General features: G+C 36.7%; 3 protein-coding genes and 1 long non-coding RNA gene across 5 annotated transcripts; 2 read left to right on the top strand and 2 right to left on the bottom strand.

Moving 5' to 3' along the window:
- The first annotated feature begins 864 nt into the window (after positions 1 to 864).
- LOC131020740 (remorin-like) lies at positions 865 to 2,832 on the top strand. The gene is made up of 3 exons (XM_057949750.1): positions 865 to 1,038; positions 1,438 to 1,525; positions 2,340 to 2,832. The coding sequence occupies exons 1-3, from the start codon at positions 981 to 983 to the stop codon at positions 2,620 to 2,622; spliced, it is 429 nt and encodes a 142-aa protein (XP_057805733.1). The 5' UTR covers positions 865 to 980; the 3' UTR covers positions 2,623 to 2,832.
- LOC131020705 (transcription factor MYB17-like) lies at positions 2,736 to 4,912 on the bottom strand. Its single transcript, XM_057949696.1, has 3 exons — positions 4,100 to 4,912; positions 3,764 to 3,893; positions 2,736 to 3,453 (listed from the first exon to the last, which is right to left on the bottom strand). The coding sequence occupies exons 1-3, from the start codon at positions 4,230 to 4,232 to the stop codon at positions 2,874 to 2,876; spliced, it is 843 nt and encodes a 280-aa protein (XP_057805679.1). The 5' UTR covers positions 4,233 to 4,912; the 3' UTR covers positions 2,736 to 2,873.
- A 1,784-nt stretch (positions 4,913 to 6,696) lies between these two features.
- Positions 6,697 to 7,648, top strand: LOC131023634 (uncharacterized). Its single transcript, XM_057953179.1, has 2 exons — positions 6,697 to 6,855; positions 6,923 to 7,648. The coding sequence occupies exons 1-2, from the start codon at positions 6,697 to 6,699 to the stop codon at positions 7,646 to 7,648; spliced, it is 885 nt and encodes a 294-aa protein (XP_057809162.1).
- Positions 7,649 to 9,202: 1,554 nt separating this feature from the next.
- Positions 9,203 to 12,397, bottom strand: LOC131020758 (uncharacterized). Of its 2 annotated transcripts, XR_009100761.1 has the most exons (3): positions 12,230 to 12,397; positions 10,088 to 10,152; positions 9,203 to 9,497 (listed from the first exon to the last, which is right to left on the bottom strand). It is a non-coding gene; the product is annotated as an uncharacterized LOC131020758 (long non-coding RNA). The 2 variants fall into 2 exon arrangements; XR_009100760.1 differs by lacking the exon at positions 10,088 to 10,152.
- Between the last annotated feature and the right edge of the window lie 4,323 nt (positions 12,398 to 16,720).

The raw sequence follows: 16,720 nt of genomic DNA, 5'->3' as shown, positions 1-16,720 counted from the left end.
GTTTCATTTTCTTAATCAACTGCTGGATCATTTCTCAAAAAAAAAAAAAAAAAACTCATCTATATAAACAATAAAATAATCACAATGTAATTTAATCAATTAGTCACCTATTTATGTCGATCATTAGGGAAAAACAACCAACAAGTAAAGAAAATTGATGTGTAAATATTTTGTGCCAGGTTTTATGGGCGCACATAACTTTGCCAAGAATACTTTGAATTGTAATTCTAAATTAAATTCTTCAAACGAAAAAAATTTGATTAATTTATATGGATGAAAAAACCCTAATGGTATTAGTACTACTGCTTAAATAATAGTATAAAATTAATATAAATAATAAATTACTCCCTCCGTCCCACGAATCTTGACACGTTTGGATTCGGCACGATAATTAAGGAGTTGTAGATTAGTGTTTTAATTGTGTAATTAATAAAATATAAAAGTGATAAAGTAGGAGAGAGAAAGTAATAAAAGTGATAAAGTATGAGAAAGAGAGTAATAAAAGTGCTAAAGTATGAGAGAGAATGTAATAATTATTACCCAAAATGGAAACGTGTCAAGATTCGTGGGACGAGCCAAAAATGAAAAGAGTTAATAGGGAAAAATGCCCCCTTCTTATAAAAACTTGTAAAATTGCCCACTTTTGTTTATGAAAGTGGGCAATTTTACAAGTTTTTATAAGGATGTGGGCATTTTTGCAAATGTCCCAAATGAAAACGTGTCAAGATTCGTGGGACAGAGGGAGTATGTTTAATTTATGTCGACAAATTCCTTCTCTCTCTCTAAGAATGTAGAGCCAGACACGTATGTTGGATTCGCAGGTTAATCGGTTGTTGGCATAGCCTTCCGTTGCTATTTCCACATTTAGAAACGTACGAGCCCTTTCGTTATTCTCTCCGGTTGTCTATTGGGAGCTTCTGTCCATTTTGGCCTTGCTTGCCGTCGGAGAGGTCGGAGGCGCCGGAAAGTGCCACATACGGATGGCGCTGTCTCCGCCGTCGCCGTCGCCGCCGCCACAGGACGCCCAACCTCCGCCGAGTAAATTCCCTTAATTTCACAGTTTTGACATGCATGCATGGTTTCATGAGAGATCGACATTCAATAATCATAATGAGCTTCCATGAAGGCCCATTACGGTGGGCCTTTGGAAACCCATCACTTTTATTCTATTGTTGACTTAGAAAATGTATATTATATAAATTGTTAAGCAAAATATGTATATTGTTATAAGTTGTGTGACTATTATATATATTGGTGATCTGGTAATTTTCTTTTCTTGAAATCCCTAACAAATGTTCCCAAAGATTTAACCATGTAGAATCTCTCTATGCTATTACTATACAAATGTAATTTTATTAAATTTATTTTGAGCATTAGAATATCATGGTTGGTTTTTAGGAGGAAGACCATGAGCATTTTCAAGTCTATTTTTGACAGATGTTTCTCTGGCGAAGCTAGAGCAGGAGAAGGAGCTCTCCTTCATCAAGGCGTGGGAGGAAAGCAGAAAGAGCAGAGCCCAAAACAGGTATCCCCTTCTTTAGGGCTCTAATTTGCGGTTTGTAAATTAACAGAGCTACTAACAATTTATTCGAAGCTCTGACTTGAATAAAGTTCATTCTGAGCTCGATTTGATTAAATAAGTTAAATTTGAATTTGATTTTGAGCTTGATAATTTTATCGAACCGAGCTTGAACTTGACGGTACTCGACTTGTTGAGCTAGCAAATATGGTTTCGAACCTTTAATTGAGCCTTCAATCAAGTCAATGCACGAGTCTTCATGCAAAAAATAGTACTATTTTTAGAAGAAAAAACCTTGACCTTGAAGTAGAAATGATATACTACACATTTTTTGAGCTTTTAATGAGCTCGAATATCATTTATATGAATATCAGATTAGCCGAGTTCAAGTTCAAGCTCGAATACAACATCATCGCGCGCAAGCTTGATGGTGCTCGGCTCATTGAACTCGCAAACATATTTGTGAGAGCCTTCAGTCGAGCCAGTGCACAAATCTTCATACAAAACATATATTTGTAGAACAAAAGATTTGTTAAGTAGAAATGATACTACACCATTTTCGAGCTTTTTAACCAGCTCAAACACTTATACGAATATTAGATGAGTCGAACTCGAGTTCAAGTTCGAATACGACATTATCGAGTATCACACGAGTCGACCTTGAACCAAGAGCTCGCGAGACAAACTCAATCAATAAAGCAAAAGTTCGAGCCGAGCTCAAACACCAAATTTAAACAAATCGAGCTTGAGACAGTTAATATTCCGCTAGTTTTACAATGTTTCATGCAATAAAATGTTCAATATTTGACATTTGTTGCAGGGCTGAAAGGAAGCAAGCCAAAGTGAGTTCATGGGAGAACAGCAAGAAGGTGTCCCTTGAGGCGCGTCTCAAGAAAGTCGAGGAGCGGTTGGAGAGGAAGAAGGCGGAGTACGCGGAGAAGGCGAAGAACAAGGAAGCACAGATCCACAAAAAGGCAGAGGAAAAGAGAGCTATGGTTGAAGCAGTGAAGGGCCAAGAACTGCTCAAGGCGGAGGAGATGGCCGCCCAGTATCGCGCAGACGGCCACCTTCCTAAAATGCGTTTCAAATGCTTCAAACATTAAATCTCGGTGCGAACTCATGTCTATGAACAGTGAAGTTTAGGATTCAAACCTCGCCGCTCCCCCTCTCCCAAGTAAAAAAAAAATGTCAATTCTCTTGTTTTTTTGTGCGTGTGTGTTAAAGCTAGAGAGAAAATATATTTGTCAATTTTTAAGGTTACAGAGTCTGAACAGAGGAAATTACATCTGCAATCTTTCTTACAAAGACAGAAACCTTAACTCAAAAAATTACATATATCTTCTGCTTAAAAGTTTCAGAAGAAGTTGGGAGGAAAGAAGCCGAAGCAGTCGGGCTGGCTCAAGAAGCTCATATCATTATTGGTCGGAAAATCCAAAAGCAGCTGCAGCGCCGACTCCGACGAGTCCTCCTCCATCTCGTTCGAGCTGCACGACACGTCCTCGACGCACGACGACTTCTCCACCTTCACGGTGGCTTCGGACAGGGTGCTGCATTTCGTGGACGACGAGGACGGGCTCTCGTCGGTTCTTCCGGAAGCTTCCTTCCGAAGCTTCCGGAAGGTCTCCCCGACCTCGGAGTTCCAGAGGCGCAGGAAGTAGTCCCCGCCCTCTGGATTACGACTCGTCGCCGCCCCGGGCGGCGACGAGGAAGCGAGGAACATCGATTCCTTGGAGAGACGCGCCTCGGCCTCGAGGCGGGCCGTCTCCCACTGCGCCATGTGGCGGCTCTGCGGGCAGGCGGCCGACGAGGACGAGGCCTCGTGGGTCCGCGGATCGATGCCCATCTGGAGCAGCCGCTTCTTCAGATGCGTGTTCCACAAGTTCTTGATCTCGTTGTCCGTCCTGCCCGGGAGCTGCGACGCAATTGCAGCCCACCTGCAGAGGCGGACGCAGAAAATTAATTTTTAAAAAATTAAAAAATAATCGAAAACACAATGAATAATATAAAACGAACATTTTTTTTATTAGAGGTGCTTCAACGGACCTAGCACCCCTATGTCCAACCCTACATGTAGATCAAATCTCATATGTGCATATAGTTACCAAATAAATTTAACTATAAGAAGTTTTTTTATAGTTAAATTATCGGTATTTTGTATAATTATGTGTATAATAGCCCCTATATATCATCAAATTAAAACGTATTTTTTCTGCGTTGGCCCCTAAATTTAAGACATGGTCGGACCTGTTGCCGAGGATGGCGTGCAACTGGATGACGAGCTTCTCTTCGTCGGCGGTGAAGGGGCCGCGGCGGATGTCTGGCCGGAGATAGTTGGTCCAGCGCAGGCGGCAGCTCTTGCCGCAGCGGAGAAGACCTGAAAATGGGAAAGATTCGGAATCAGCATTCATAATAAAGGCATTGCCTTAAATGGACAGCAACTGTGGCTAGTTATTAAAGAGAATCTCTACAGTGAATATCAACACTTGGAATCTAACACAAGGAAATTTGCCAAATTCTAGTGGAGATCATAGAGATTCACAAAAAAAAAAAAAAAAAAGTTGGTTGAAGGGAATTAATAACCTGCAAGTTTGGGGAGAGAACGCCAACTTCCCTGGCCATGTTTCTTGATATATTCCACCAGTTTCTCATCTTCCTCAGGAGTCCATGGCCCCTTCTTCAACCCCTTCTTATCACAATATGGTGCCCTTCCCATTAAGAGAGAGAGAGAGAGAGATTTTCTGTTCTAGATTCTAAATTATAAATGCACACTAAATAAACACTCTCACACCTAAGACAGAGAAGAAAACAGAGGATTTGTATCTATTATGTTGAATGATATGAAACAAAATGCAAGAAAGATCATTTTTGAGGATTCAATCACACACACACACACACACACACACCAAACTGATTACAGTGGTGAATAGATCATACTAGAGAGAGAGAGAGAGGAGAGTGTGAAGCAAAGAGAAGAAGTTCCTTTTGATGTGAGGGAAAGGTGGAGGAGTGTTTGAATGTAGAAAAATCATAAATGTGAAAAGACAATTCAGAGTACTTTCTCAGCTGGCTAAGATGATGCATTCAATGCTCGCACTCACACTGATATAAGTAGAGAATAGAATTACAGATTAGTAAATGGATACCACAAACTAATACTTTTATTTATTTTTATCCAGATATAGAGGGCAATTATTTTTTTTATCAACATGGACGAGGATAAATTGAATGAATGTTTCCGCAGACCAAATAAATTCTTATATTTATTGCTTCCCTTCTACTCAGGTTTTTGCACACTGAGTTTTTAATTTCTCCCACATATTCGGCTCTCTCTCTCTCTCTCTGTCAAACACAAATAGTAATTATTTTCTAGATTCAAGTTTTAGAATTTGATGTTGTGATGATACTTTGCTTTGTATTTCAGTCTTGAGAGGCTTTGCTTGTTTTATTTCCCAATTCTTTCTTGCCAATCATAATACAATATCACTTTCTATACACCGAATTGCTAGATAACATCAAATCAAGACTTTCCCAAACCCCAAAAAATATATAGAGATAATAGGGTCAAACTAGATGATTTTTGGCTGTAAAATATACTAGCATATTAGATATATATATCTCCAAAAACATTTCCTTTTTTCCAATGTAATTGATACATATACATCTCCAGACACATAAATGGAGCATATTTAAGAGGATAAAAATGGATTCTGTGTTAATGTTTTAGGAGATAAATGCTTGCAACAGTAGTATTTCAAGAATTGCGCCAAGAAAAGTGTAAATCAACTGTTTCCATTCTATGTGCTGTGTGTGAAGTGAGGAGTAAATGCAAGATGCTAGAAAAGATCACGAAGAGAGAGAGAGAGAGAGAGAGAGAGAGAGAGGGGTTTACCAAACAAGAAGATGAGATGCATTGAAGATGAAAGCATTTAATGGGGGTTGCATTGAATGTGAGTACCCTCTGTACAACTATACATGCACATGCAAATACATATATATATATATATGTAGAGAGAGAGAGGGAGAGGGGGGGACGAAGCATGCATTAATGGCGGAGACAGAGATTCATGCAGCATGAGCATGAGAGAGAGAGAGAGTACGGATCATCCACTGCAGAAAATGCAATAAACGGACATCCTTTTTTCTTGTGATTTGTCTTAAATTGAAAATTGAAACACACACACACACACTCTTTCTATCGCTTTGAAGTTTGAAAAGTCAATTCCTTTTCACTGCCAGATTTTTCGGCCTGATTTCCACACTGTGTCTTCTCCAGACGTGGAGAAGAAAGAAAGAAGAGCTACCATTCAAAGAGCTTATTTTAATCAATAAATCTATACAGCCACATTGTGGCCAACCACAAACTAATTCAATAGAAATTTATTTAATTTATTTAATTTATTTTTTTAATAAAAATTGGAATTAATTATTTTATTGTATTCTCTACATTATACTTAAGTTATTGTGGAATACAATAAAATAATTAAATCTTATTTTTATTTTAAAAAATAAATTAGATAAATTAATATTTTTCCTAATTAAGTGATGGTGGCCACAATGTGGCTGTTTAGCATCACTCTATTTTAAAATATTATCATTACTAACTAAATAATACTCCTACTATCTATATCCTACACATTGCAACCATTATATCTAATTATTTTCTATTATAAGTTTATTTTTTATTGTACTAAGCTTATTTTAAAGAGCTTATAAATTATTTCAAAAAAATTATAATATGGAATGTCTCAAAAGCTTATAAGTTGTCAAAGTATTTAGATAATTAATCGTATAAGTTAGAGCGTGAATTGTGAGGTAGAAAGAAAATCTTAGTTAGACTACAAATAACGGCAACCAATTTGCCAGTGGTCGACCGCCACATAGGAAATTAAAAAAAAAAAAAGCAAAAATGAGATGATCTATGCTGAAGTCGACCGACCGTGGTCTCCACCCCACCAAATTGAGACCTGCGGTCTCTTCCACATTTTAGATAGGATTTTGATGATGTGTTGCAATTTTATTGGTTGGTTGATTTTAATTTAGATATTAGCATAAAATTTTAATATCTATTTTATATATATATATATATATATATATATTAAAATTTATAATTTTAATTTCTCTATAAATAGACCTCATTTGTTTATAGTTATACATACCAAAATTTTCTACTTTTTGCAATGGATCCTAGAAATTTTTTTGAGGATTCTCAAAATTTCTCAAACTCGCAAGATTATTATCCTAATCTTGATAATATTGATAGCCAAGTTTTTGGATCTGGTTCAAACCCTCAATTTCCATATGATCTCACTCGTGAAAGAAGATCTTGCTTGTCTACTGTATGTTGGTGCTCAACGCGGTTTTCCCGGTATGCTTGGTAGTATTGATTGCATGCATTGGGAATAGAAAAATTGCCCTACTGCATGGGCTGGGCAATATACAAGAAGAAGCGGTAAGACAATAATCATCTTGGAAGCAGTCGCATCTCAAGACCTATGGATCTGGCACGCATTTTTTGGAACTCCAGGTTCAAGAAATGATATCAATGTGCTTCACCAATCGCCTGTTTTCAAAGATATATTGGAAGGTCGAGCACCAAAGGTTAGTTATGTGGTAAATGGGCATGAAAAAGATATGGGATATTATCTCACTGATGGTATATATCCTTCATGGGCAGCATTTGTCAAATCTGTTAATGGTCCACAAACTCGAAAACATCAACTGTTTGCTCAACATCAAGAGGCTGCTCGAAAAGATGTTGAGCGTGCATTTGGAGTTTTACAAGCTCGTTTCAATTTTATCAAACGACCATGTCTCATGTGGGATCGTGATATGATGGGAAAAGTAATGCTTGCTTGCATTATTATGCACAATATGATAGTGGAAGACGAGCGACATACTTACCTAAATTACTGTGATCCAACAGAATTTATGGAAGTTAGAAGGTTCAATAGCCAAAGTGAAGATGTTGAAGCTAATGATGATCCTAATTTTGAATTTTCCACGGAACGGATTGCAAGTCTAGCAAGCTATATGAGGAACAGGACACAACTTCGTAACAGGGAAGCTCACAATGCTCTAAAAAATGACTTGATCGAACACATTTGGCAAAAGTTTGGCGATGATAATTAAATGCTTAGTATGTATTTTTTTTTCTATTTCGAATTTGCATTGTTGTAGTTTATATTTATAATTTGTCGTAATTTAAATTTGTATTAGTTTGTTTTTTTTTCCTTTTAATTTTTTTGTAATATTTTAATTTATATTTAATATAATTAAAATTATTACGATTAAAAATAATAATAAAATAATTATATATAATGTTGTGGTTGGGTGGTTGGAGTGGTCATTGATAAATCAACAAAAATAGAGGTGGTTGGGTTGGAATAAATATAGTGATGTGGAAGAGAGAGAAATTAATTAAATATTGAAGATGGTTGGATGGTTGGGTGGTTGGATGGTTGCTGATAAACATAGCCTTAGAGAATATGATTAAATTGTGTAGAGATCAATATGGAAGAGTATATGATAAAAATAACAACAAATAATTGAGTTATTTTAAAAAAAATATTTATAAGATAATAATGGGTACCTTATTTTTGTGATTAATTATAACAAACTCATTGTATAGGCTCTATACTATGTATAGAGCTTCTTTATATATATATATATATAGGGGGCCGCTCCAATGAGACCCCCTAATTTTAGTGAGATCTAGGGCACGATATGGTGCGTTTATTTTATCAATCCTATGACTGATATTGTATCTGGAGGGTGATTTTTTTTCGCAGGGTTCGAATCCTGGAGGGAGCAGAATATTTTAAATTTTGTTATTCATCAGTATATACTGCATTGTTCATCAGTATATACGGCTCTGTTCATCAGTATATATGTCTTATTCATCACGAATTTTTAAAATTTTATTTTTCATCAGTATATACATCTTGTTCATTAGATATACGTTTTGTTCATTAGTATTATATATCTTATTCATTGTACTCATGTTACACGAAAAATAAGGGGTCTCACTGGAGCGCGCCCCTATATATATATATATATATATATATATATATATATATATATATACACGATTTATATATTGTGTGATTATTGTACATGATATAAAGTTCACTATACATATTTTATATATATATATATTCCAATGAAATCTCTTATATGTGATGAGATCTTATATTGATTTGTAAATGTTAATTTGATGTATTCTATGACTGATATTTATTCAGAAGGGGTAAAATTTTACCTGAGATCAAATCCTGAAAAGAGTGAAAATTTTACTATTTTTTTTAATATCGTTATTTAATATTATATGTTATCTTATTTGTTAGTCTCACGATGCCACGAAAAATAGCAATCTCACTGAAACTACCCTCTCATCACCCAAAATATTAAAACAAAAGAAGCCATAAAGAATCGTGGCAACACTCTTTATCAAATCATATATATTTATAGAATCTATTTAAAATTACACGAGCTTTATGGTTTAGTAGTATATCTCTCATTTACAAGGTTATTCTACATAGCAGTAATCGGTTCAACCAGTCAACCATTCGTTCTACTTAATACTCAATTAATTATCTTTCCTTCACATCATCGACATTACTCATGTCACAGCCCACTATCCCAATGACGGGTTAACCGGGGTTATGACTTGGGGTGAACAATAAGAAACGGAAATTAAAGGGGATTTACTAAGTAACCAACATTAATAACAAACTAGTGGTATATATATATAACCACTTGGGTAATTCACAAATGAGTCTGCCATAACGACTAGACCCCAACTGAAAGTTAATTAAAATGAAGTAGTAATAAGTTCAAGTAGAAATGATAAATAGGTCAGAGTGTTTGCAGCGAAAAAACGTGTGAGTTATGCATATGGAGATGCATACTCAAGGTTTCATTACATAAACATCAAAAGGGAAATCCGCTCAACACCGATCCATTCCATCGCCTGCTCAACCTGCACATTTAGAAATACATGCTGAGTATAAAAATACTCAGTGACATAAGCCGAAAATACAACATGCATACATATATAAATTGAACTGCCAACAGTAACACACAGGGGTTTTCTTGAATGACCTGCGCTTACTAAAACATTTCATTCATTTTCATAAAGGTGGATGCGCATCCCATTTTCAGTCTATATGATCCATATCTGTCCTTTCTGTCACGCGCCGGGAAGGAGGCCTCCTTACCACGGACGCCAAGACCGGTCGCAAGCGACTCGCGGTCTCCATGAGTGTACACGTTAACCCTAGCTAGCGACCTTTGTCTAGCATAGGATCCCAATTGGATTTCCTTTAAAGTTGGCGAACCAACACAGATAGGATACATATAAAAACATAAACATTTTTGGCAGTCAATCATTTCATAAACATTTCATTTCATTTCATGAACATTTCATTTTCATTTCATAAGAGTCATTTATCATTTGGGCATAATAATAAACTGAAATTAATAGTTAAAATCATCTCATGCATATATTCGTATAACAGGCCTACGACACGTAGGGGATCTCTATATACGTATAGTAAAAGTAATGCCCACCTCAATTGTTCTTAAAGCTGGCGTAGAGTCGTTTCTTCTTCGGCTTCACTTTCTGTCGCCCGGACCTTCATTGATGAAGAGTCGATAAGTTCGTGAAGAAATTGTCATAAGACAAAGTCTAATTCTACGTGCCTAGGGTATCTTTTAATGTTTTAGGGTTCTAGCATCCATAATTCGTTACATTAAAGACAGTCAAAAATCAATCATACCTCGTCTAATCTCATTCAAACACATAGGCAACACAAACACATAAGGCACATAAGAATCACAATCAAACATCATCAAAACATGCTCTGTTTTTACACTGACTCAACTTCAAAATTTAATCTGTTCTGACTCCGATATCTCCTGGACTCGAGACTCATACCGAAAGAAAGATCTTCGAGTCTAGTTTCATATAAAAAAAAAGTAGAGTCGAAAACTCCAAGTGGTTTGAGAGATATGACGTTTTTACCACGATCTACCATGTTCGGCAGTTTTGAACAATCGAAAACTTGGATTTTTGAAAAATAGTAAACGTTGTCAAACTGGGCTCAACTTTGGTGGATATCTAGATAACACAATAAGGTTAATACCATAAAAATTTGGAAATCTAGATCACACAGTAAGCTACTGAAATGAATGACTCTTTCCTCTGTTCTCTGAAATTCTCGGTAGTAATGTGCAGTTTAGGTTTTGCATTTTAAAGAAGTATCAAACGAAGTTGGAATGGCTTGAAATTTTACCAGGGTACTCAAGACTCATGTAGGGACTTTCTATAAAATTTTCAAAGCTATTAGACATCGACAAACCGTCGATCACAGTAGGTCAGTAGGCCTACGAAATTCATATTTATAAGTCCTTAAAAAAATAATTTATATAAATCAAGAAATAAGAGTTTAATCCCAAAAATATTCATTAAAAGTCCATCATAATTTAAATAAAAGAACGGACCTCATTTAAAATAAATAGTCCCAAACTCGTTACGCACATATACTAAATCTTTCATGAAACATCCTTTAAAATAAACTTTGATACATAGAAAATAATTCAACAACTTGAGCTCTTAAGAGGTTGTTTTGCAACAGACATCAAATCTGCCTCGGATCTCCAAATGAGGCTCCAAAAGACATTCTGGAAACTAGACATTTCAAGGATCATTCTCCAATTTGAATCGAATGAAAAAAAAAATTCAAACGAGCAAGATATGCGCTCTCAAAGATGGGTATTTAACAAGCAAAAAATCTAAAAATTTCAGATTTCCAGATTACAACCAAGTCAGTGGGCTTTCTTTAAAAATTCATATCTCCCTTTACAAAACTCCACTGGGAACCCCAAGGGTCAATCTGGAAACTAGGGAGAGATCATAACACTCTACAGATGGATTTACTCCAAGAACATTCATGGTTTAGAAGATATGACTGTCTAAAGTTCAGTGCACAAAAAGAGTTCAAGTTTGGCAGATTTAGAACATAAATCGGAAAAACCACTTTAGGCTTCACCAAAAATTCTAAAACTGAACAAGTAAGTTCCCAACATGTCAGTGAATATTCAGAAGAAAGATAGGCTTGAGAATCAAAGATTTAAGTCGGCCTTTGCCACCTCAAAGTCGTAGGTTTGTAAAATCTACTGGATGGTACAAGGAATAAGAACTAGATTTCAAGAATTTATACCGGTTGTTTCCCTTACTCAAAAATGGTGAGACCGATGTCAAAAGAAAGATACGGGAGTCTAGAGTGACATATTCAAGTTTCAAAGGTTTTCACCGATTGAAACTTTACTTATGGCCTCCCAAAGATTGTTTACCAAAAATGTATTCCAGATGGGCAGTGATGTTTACAAATTCATAAATAAATCATAAGAGCTCCAAACCTTCTGAAATTTTACCAAAGTATAGAAAACATATGAAAGATGATACACAATGAATTTGGGAATTTTTGGGAACCGTTTGGATGGCTGGAATCGCCTTGCAAAACACTGTCGAGCAGTGTGCTTATGGCAGATTCGCTGCCTTACCTCATGCACGGTTTTTCACCCAATAAACTCTACCAAAATAATCATCCAAAATCATAAAACATATCCTCACATAATATAGCACACAAATGTGTAAAAATCCATGGCCATAAAGCATTTTCAGTTGAGAAAAAGCAAAGAAAAACTCACCCTCGAAGCACAACCTTCACTCTATAGTTTTCCCACACTCTCCCTTGCTTTGCTACTTCTCTTGGGGCTTCAAAGGCTTCTATGGAGTGTGATAATGGTGGGAGAAAAGTTGTGAGAGTGGGAGAAAGAATGTAGTGGTGGGGGAAAAGGAGTAGTGTGGTGGAGAGGTAGGAGTAGTCGTAGGGAAAAAGATTAGTGGTAGGGAAAAGAAAATATTAGTGATGGTAGGGAAAAAGATTAGTGGTAGGGAAAAGAAAATATTAGTGGAGGATAATGGGGTGTTACATTAAGTAAATATAAAAATATGGTGTAGTAATAACCCATGTGTAAGAAAAAAAATATATGTAAGACTAATCATCAATTAATAAAATGCTAGAGCATAAAACTCTTGTGATCAAAATTAGAATAAATAGCACTAACATTAGTGCACTCTCTCAATTTATAAATATATCATAGGAAAATAATTTGAGAAAAATATTGATGGAAAATTTTTATAACTCATCATTCCTAAATTTCTCGGTAAAAATAAATAAATACATAAATTTTTTTTTCGATTTGAAAACTCAAAATAAATCTTTGAGCTCCATCATTCTCTTATGGACTCAAAATATATTTTGAGTGCATCATCCGTTGAAATAAAAATAAAAATAAATTATCACGTTTGTAATCATCAAATTCACATAAGTCCGTATTTTATTAATGGATGTTGAACCCTAATTACCATAAGAAATCCTTAAATCAATAATTAAAAGTCTATAATCCTTAATAAAAAGTCGGGGCATTACATACTATCCCCCTTAACATAAATTTCGTCCCGAAATTTGTACCTCAGAAAATAACTCTGAGTACTTCACTTTCCTGTTAGACGGTAGTCTATTATTGACCATGATATATTCATAGGTCCCTTACTATCGGTATTGACTTAGTCCTTAGTACCTGAACTTCCCGATCTAAGATAGATTTGGATCTTCCTTCGTAACTCAAATATTGACTAATAATAATGTTGTTCTTATGGATCATATGCTTTGAATCGTAAACATACTTCTCTATTTGCGACACATGGGATACATTACGCACATTCTCAAAGCTTAGCGCTAACGCCAACCAGTAAGTTATTGGGTCTATCCTTTCTACAATCTCGTATGAGCCTATAAAACGGGGTTTAGGTTTACCCTTTACACCGAATCTAACGATTCCTCTTGATGGAGAAACCTTCAGAAAAATTTTCTTTACATCCTCAAACTATAGGTCCTTTCGGCGCTTGTCAGCATATGACTTCTGTCTATCCTGGGCCTCCTTGATTCCTTTTTCTGATTTGACGGACGATCTCAATCATCTCGCCATTTCATCCCAACAAAGTGGTGATCTATATTTCCTCAGGTATAACGCCTCATTTGCCAATCTATCGATAGTCGATTGATAACTGGTATTATATGTCTCACAATGAGTGGCAAAAACATGTTCTCAGCTTTCACCCCGGTTTAGCTCGGTCGTCCTCAACATACCTTATTAATAATTTCTATGTCGTTTAAGCGGAACTATAATGACTAATATCTCTAGAGCATTCTTAAGGCAACTTAAACAGTTTGTAAGGAGACCAACCATTTCGAGCATGTAGGCAGTCAGCCTAAAACGCCGTTATAAACTTTTATTCATTCATCGAAGGAATTTCGAGTCATGTGGGCATTGACTGCCCCCTTTCGTGACAACCTTTGCTTAAGTATGATGGATTCGAAAAAAATTCATCTCGACAACGAAATTCATTGGTTCGTTAAGGGCTCAGTTTGTCCCAAACACGACATTAAGCTTGACTTTATGAGCTCGAAGACTCAAAGTAACAATGTGATATGTTGTAAAACCTTCACTTGCTAGCACGCAAGACATATTTCAACAAATGAGGTTACATCTCGTTTCATTCCTCCTAACTAGAATTTTTCTATATCTTAATACATCTTAGTACTTCCTGGTGACAGTATATGGGTGCCATGGCTTTATCTTATTCTTAAGTTCATTGTCATGGACATGCATATCTTTCCTTCAAAGAAGATAGTATTATCTGATTCGTCGTTGTAATTCTTGAAACTTCTTATCCTTATTCTTCCTCGTAGCTTCTCCATCTTTTCGTCCTTCCTTTTTGCTTCTACCACCATTTTTCTCAAACTGGGTATTGTCGCAATAACACTCGCTATTGTATTAGGTGGTTTAATCACTTCTATCCTCATCTTGTCAAAGTTTTTAATGAGTTCATCTTCCCTCGTGAGAAAGTATCCTAACTTAGACGAGACTTTAGGACTCAATGCATCGGCTACTACATTGGCCTTGCCTGGGTGGTAGTTAATACCACAATCATAATCCTTTACTAGTTCGAGCCATATTCTTTGTCTCATGTTCAGATCCCTTTGCTTGAAAAAAAATATTTCAAGCTTTTATGATCGGTGAATATCTCACACCTAACTCCGTATAGGTGATGTCTCCATATTTTCAGTGCATGCACCACTGCAGCTAATTCTAAATCATGGGTTGGATAATTCAGTTCATGTGGTCTAAGTTGTCGCGATGTATATGCTATCACCTTTCCCTCTTGCATTAACACACAACCTAGTCCATTTTTCGACGCATCCGTGTAGATCACATATTCCCTGTCTGGTTCTAGAACTGCTAGCACTGGTGCAGTAGTTAACATGTCCTTGAGCTGCTGAAAACTTCTCTCGCACTCATCAGTCCAAGTATACTTGATTCCTTTCCCAAGTAACTGCGTCATTGGTCTTGCTATTTTTGAAAATCCTTCAATGAATCTTCGATAGTAGCCAGCTAATCCTAAGAAACTTCTTATCTCATTTGGAGTTGTTGGTGACCTCCATCCTTGTACTGCTTCAACCTTGATACCTTCTGACCTTAAGCCAAATCTCACATTTAGTGAATTTGATATAAAGACATTCACCCCTTAGTGTTTGCAACGCGATTCTCAATGTTTCTTATATTCTTCTTAATCTTGGAGTAGATAAGGATATCGTCTTTGAATACCAAGATGGACTTATCCAAGTAAGGATAGAATGCTCTGTTCATGAGGTCCATGAACACCACTGGCGCGTTTATTAATCCGAACGGCACAACTACGAATTCGTAGTGATCATATCTTATTCGGAAAGCCGTTTTGGGTATATCTTCATGTCTAACTTTTAACTGATGATACCCAAACTTCAAATCGATCTTAAAGATTACACTCACGCCTTTGAGTTGGTCGAATAAATAATCCTCAAGGTGCCTTCCTTCTTCTTGACAAATAACACAGGCGCTTTCCGTGGGATACACTAGGTTTGATAAAACCTAGGTCCAATAATTCCTGTAATTGGATCTTTAGCTCCTCCAATTCCCTTGGAGCCATCCTATAAGGTGCCTTGGATACCGGTGCTGATCCTGGTTCAAAATCGATGGTAAATTCTACTTGTCTATCGAGTGGCAGCCCTGGTAAATTTTCTGAAAAATATCTCAGAATTCCCGTACAATCTCTACGTCTTCAATTATCCCTTTGGTCTCAACTCCTCCGATCAGGTATACCAGGAAAGCTTGGCAGTCTATCTTGTTCATCATCTTCCTCGCTTGTAAGGCTGAAATAATTGGTATCATGTTCCCCAGGTTTATCTCAAAGCATCCATCCCCGAAAAGTTAAAAGCAATCTTCCGCTCCTTGCATAAAACTGTGGCGTAGTTCTTAGCTAACCAGTCAATCCCTAGGATTACATCAATGTCCTATATTGTATAAACTGCAAGTTGTTTACTATGACCTTAAATGATCCTATGTTTACCTCTTGGTTTGAGTAAGCATGTGTTTCTATCGTCGCCCCTCCTATGGGTAAAGAATTTCTCATGTCCAGATTAGCCCTTTTCAGGTATGAGTTTTAGGGTATTTGCACATGCACTTGCAGAGAAAGAATGCGAGGCACCCGTATCGAACAGAAGTATAACAGGTGTGTTGAGTAGCGTGCCCATACTTATTAGGTTTCCTTGTTTGCTTCCTTATTTATTCTTGTGCGGGGCATAGGTTCTAACTTAAGGGGGTTGTGGTGGATAGAGTAGTTGTTGGCCTAAAATGACCCTAAATGGTTGTGCTTGACCCGGTTGATTCGATCTTCACATCCCTCCTTGTGGCCTCGCTTGGAAATCTTTAGCAAAATGGCCCTTCTGACCATATTTAAAACATGTATTACTATCATCCAAACATATATCATAATATGACTTGGAAAACTTCGGCCATGGAGGTACCCCAGGCTGGCCCTACTTATCCTTAGCAGGTCCTATGTTTGTTTGATGTCCTTGTCCTTGCCTTTGGGCACTATGTTTCCTACCAAGGCCTCTTGCCATTTCGACTATCATAGTAGTCTTGCCTTCGTCCTTGATCATTTGCTTCCTGAGTTGAGTTTGGGTCGAGCAAATCTCGGGCCTACTACCTCGGCGTCCAGAGCTTGGCTGAACAATTCAGAGTTCATAAACT

The sequence above is a fragment of the Salvia miltiorrhiza genome, chromosome 4 (assembly GCF_028751815.1).
Source record: "Salvia miltiorrhiza cultivar Shanhuang (shh) chromosome 4, IMPLAD_Smil_shh, whole genome shotgun sequence".
In the NCBI taxonomy this organism is placed as follows: Eukaryota; Viridiplantae; Streptophyta; class Magnoliopsida; order Lamiales; family Lamiaceae; genus Salvia; species Salvia miltiorrhiza.
Note: the sequence above shows the minus strand (reverse complement) of the source record. Positions and strands in the feature narration are given on the sequence as shown.

Coding starts and splice junctions, on each gene's coding strand:
- LOC131020740 (XM_057949750.1), top strand. CDS start 981: ATGGCGCTGTCTCCGCCGTCGCCGTCGCCGCCGCCACAGGACGCCCAA. Junction 1,039..1,437: donor GGACGCCCAACCTCCGCCGA/GTAAATTCCCTT, acceptor TATTTTTGACAG/ATGTTTCTCTGGCGAAGCTA. Junction 1,526..2,339: donor AAGAGCAGAGCCCAAAACAG/GTATCCCCTTCT, acceptor CATTTGTTGCAG/GGCTGAAAGGAAGCAAGCCA.
- LOC131020705 (XM_057949696.1), bottom strand. CDS start 4,232: ATGGGAAGGGCACCATATTGTGATAAGAAGGGGTTGAAGAAGGGGCCA. Junction 3,894..4,099: donor TTCTCTCCCCAAACTTGCAG/GTTATTAATTCC, acceptor TCCCATTTTCAG/GTCTTCTCCGCTGCGGCAAG. Junction 3,454..3,763: donor CACGCCATCCTCGGCAACAG/GTCCGACCATGT, acceptor CCGCCTCTGCAG/GTGGGCTGCAATTGCGTCGC.
- LOC131023634 (XM_057953179.1), top strand. CDS start 6,697: ATGGATCCTAGAAATTTTTTTGAGGATTCTCAAAATTTCTCAAACTCG. Junction 6,856..6,922: donor GAAGATCTTGCTTGTCTACT/GTATGTTGGTGC, acceptor CATTGGGAATAG/AAAAATTGCCCTACTGCATG.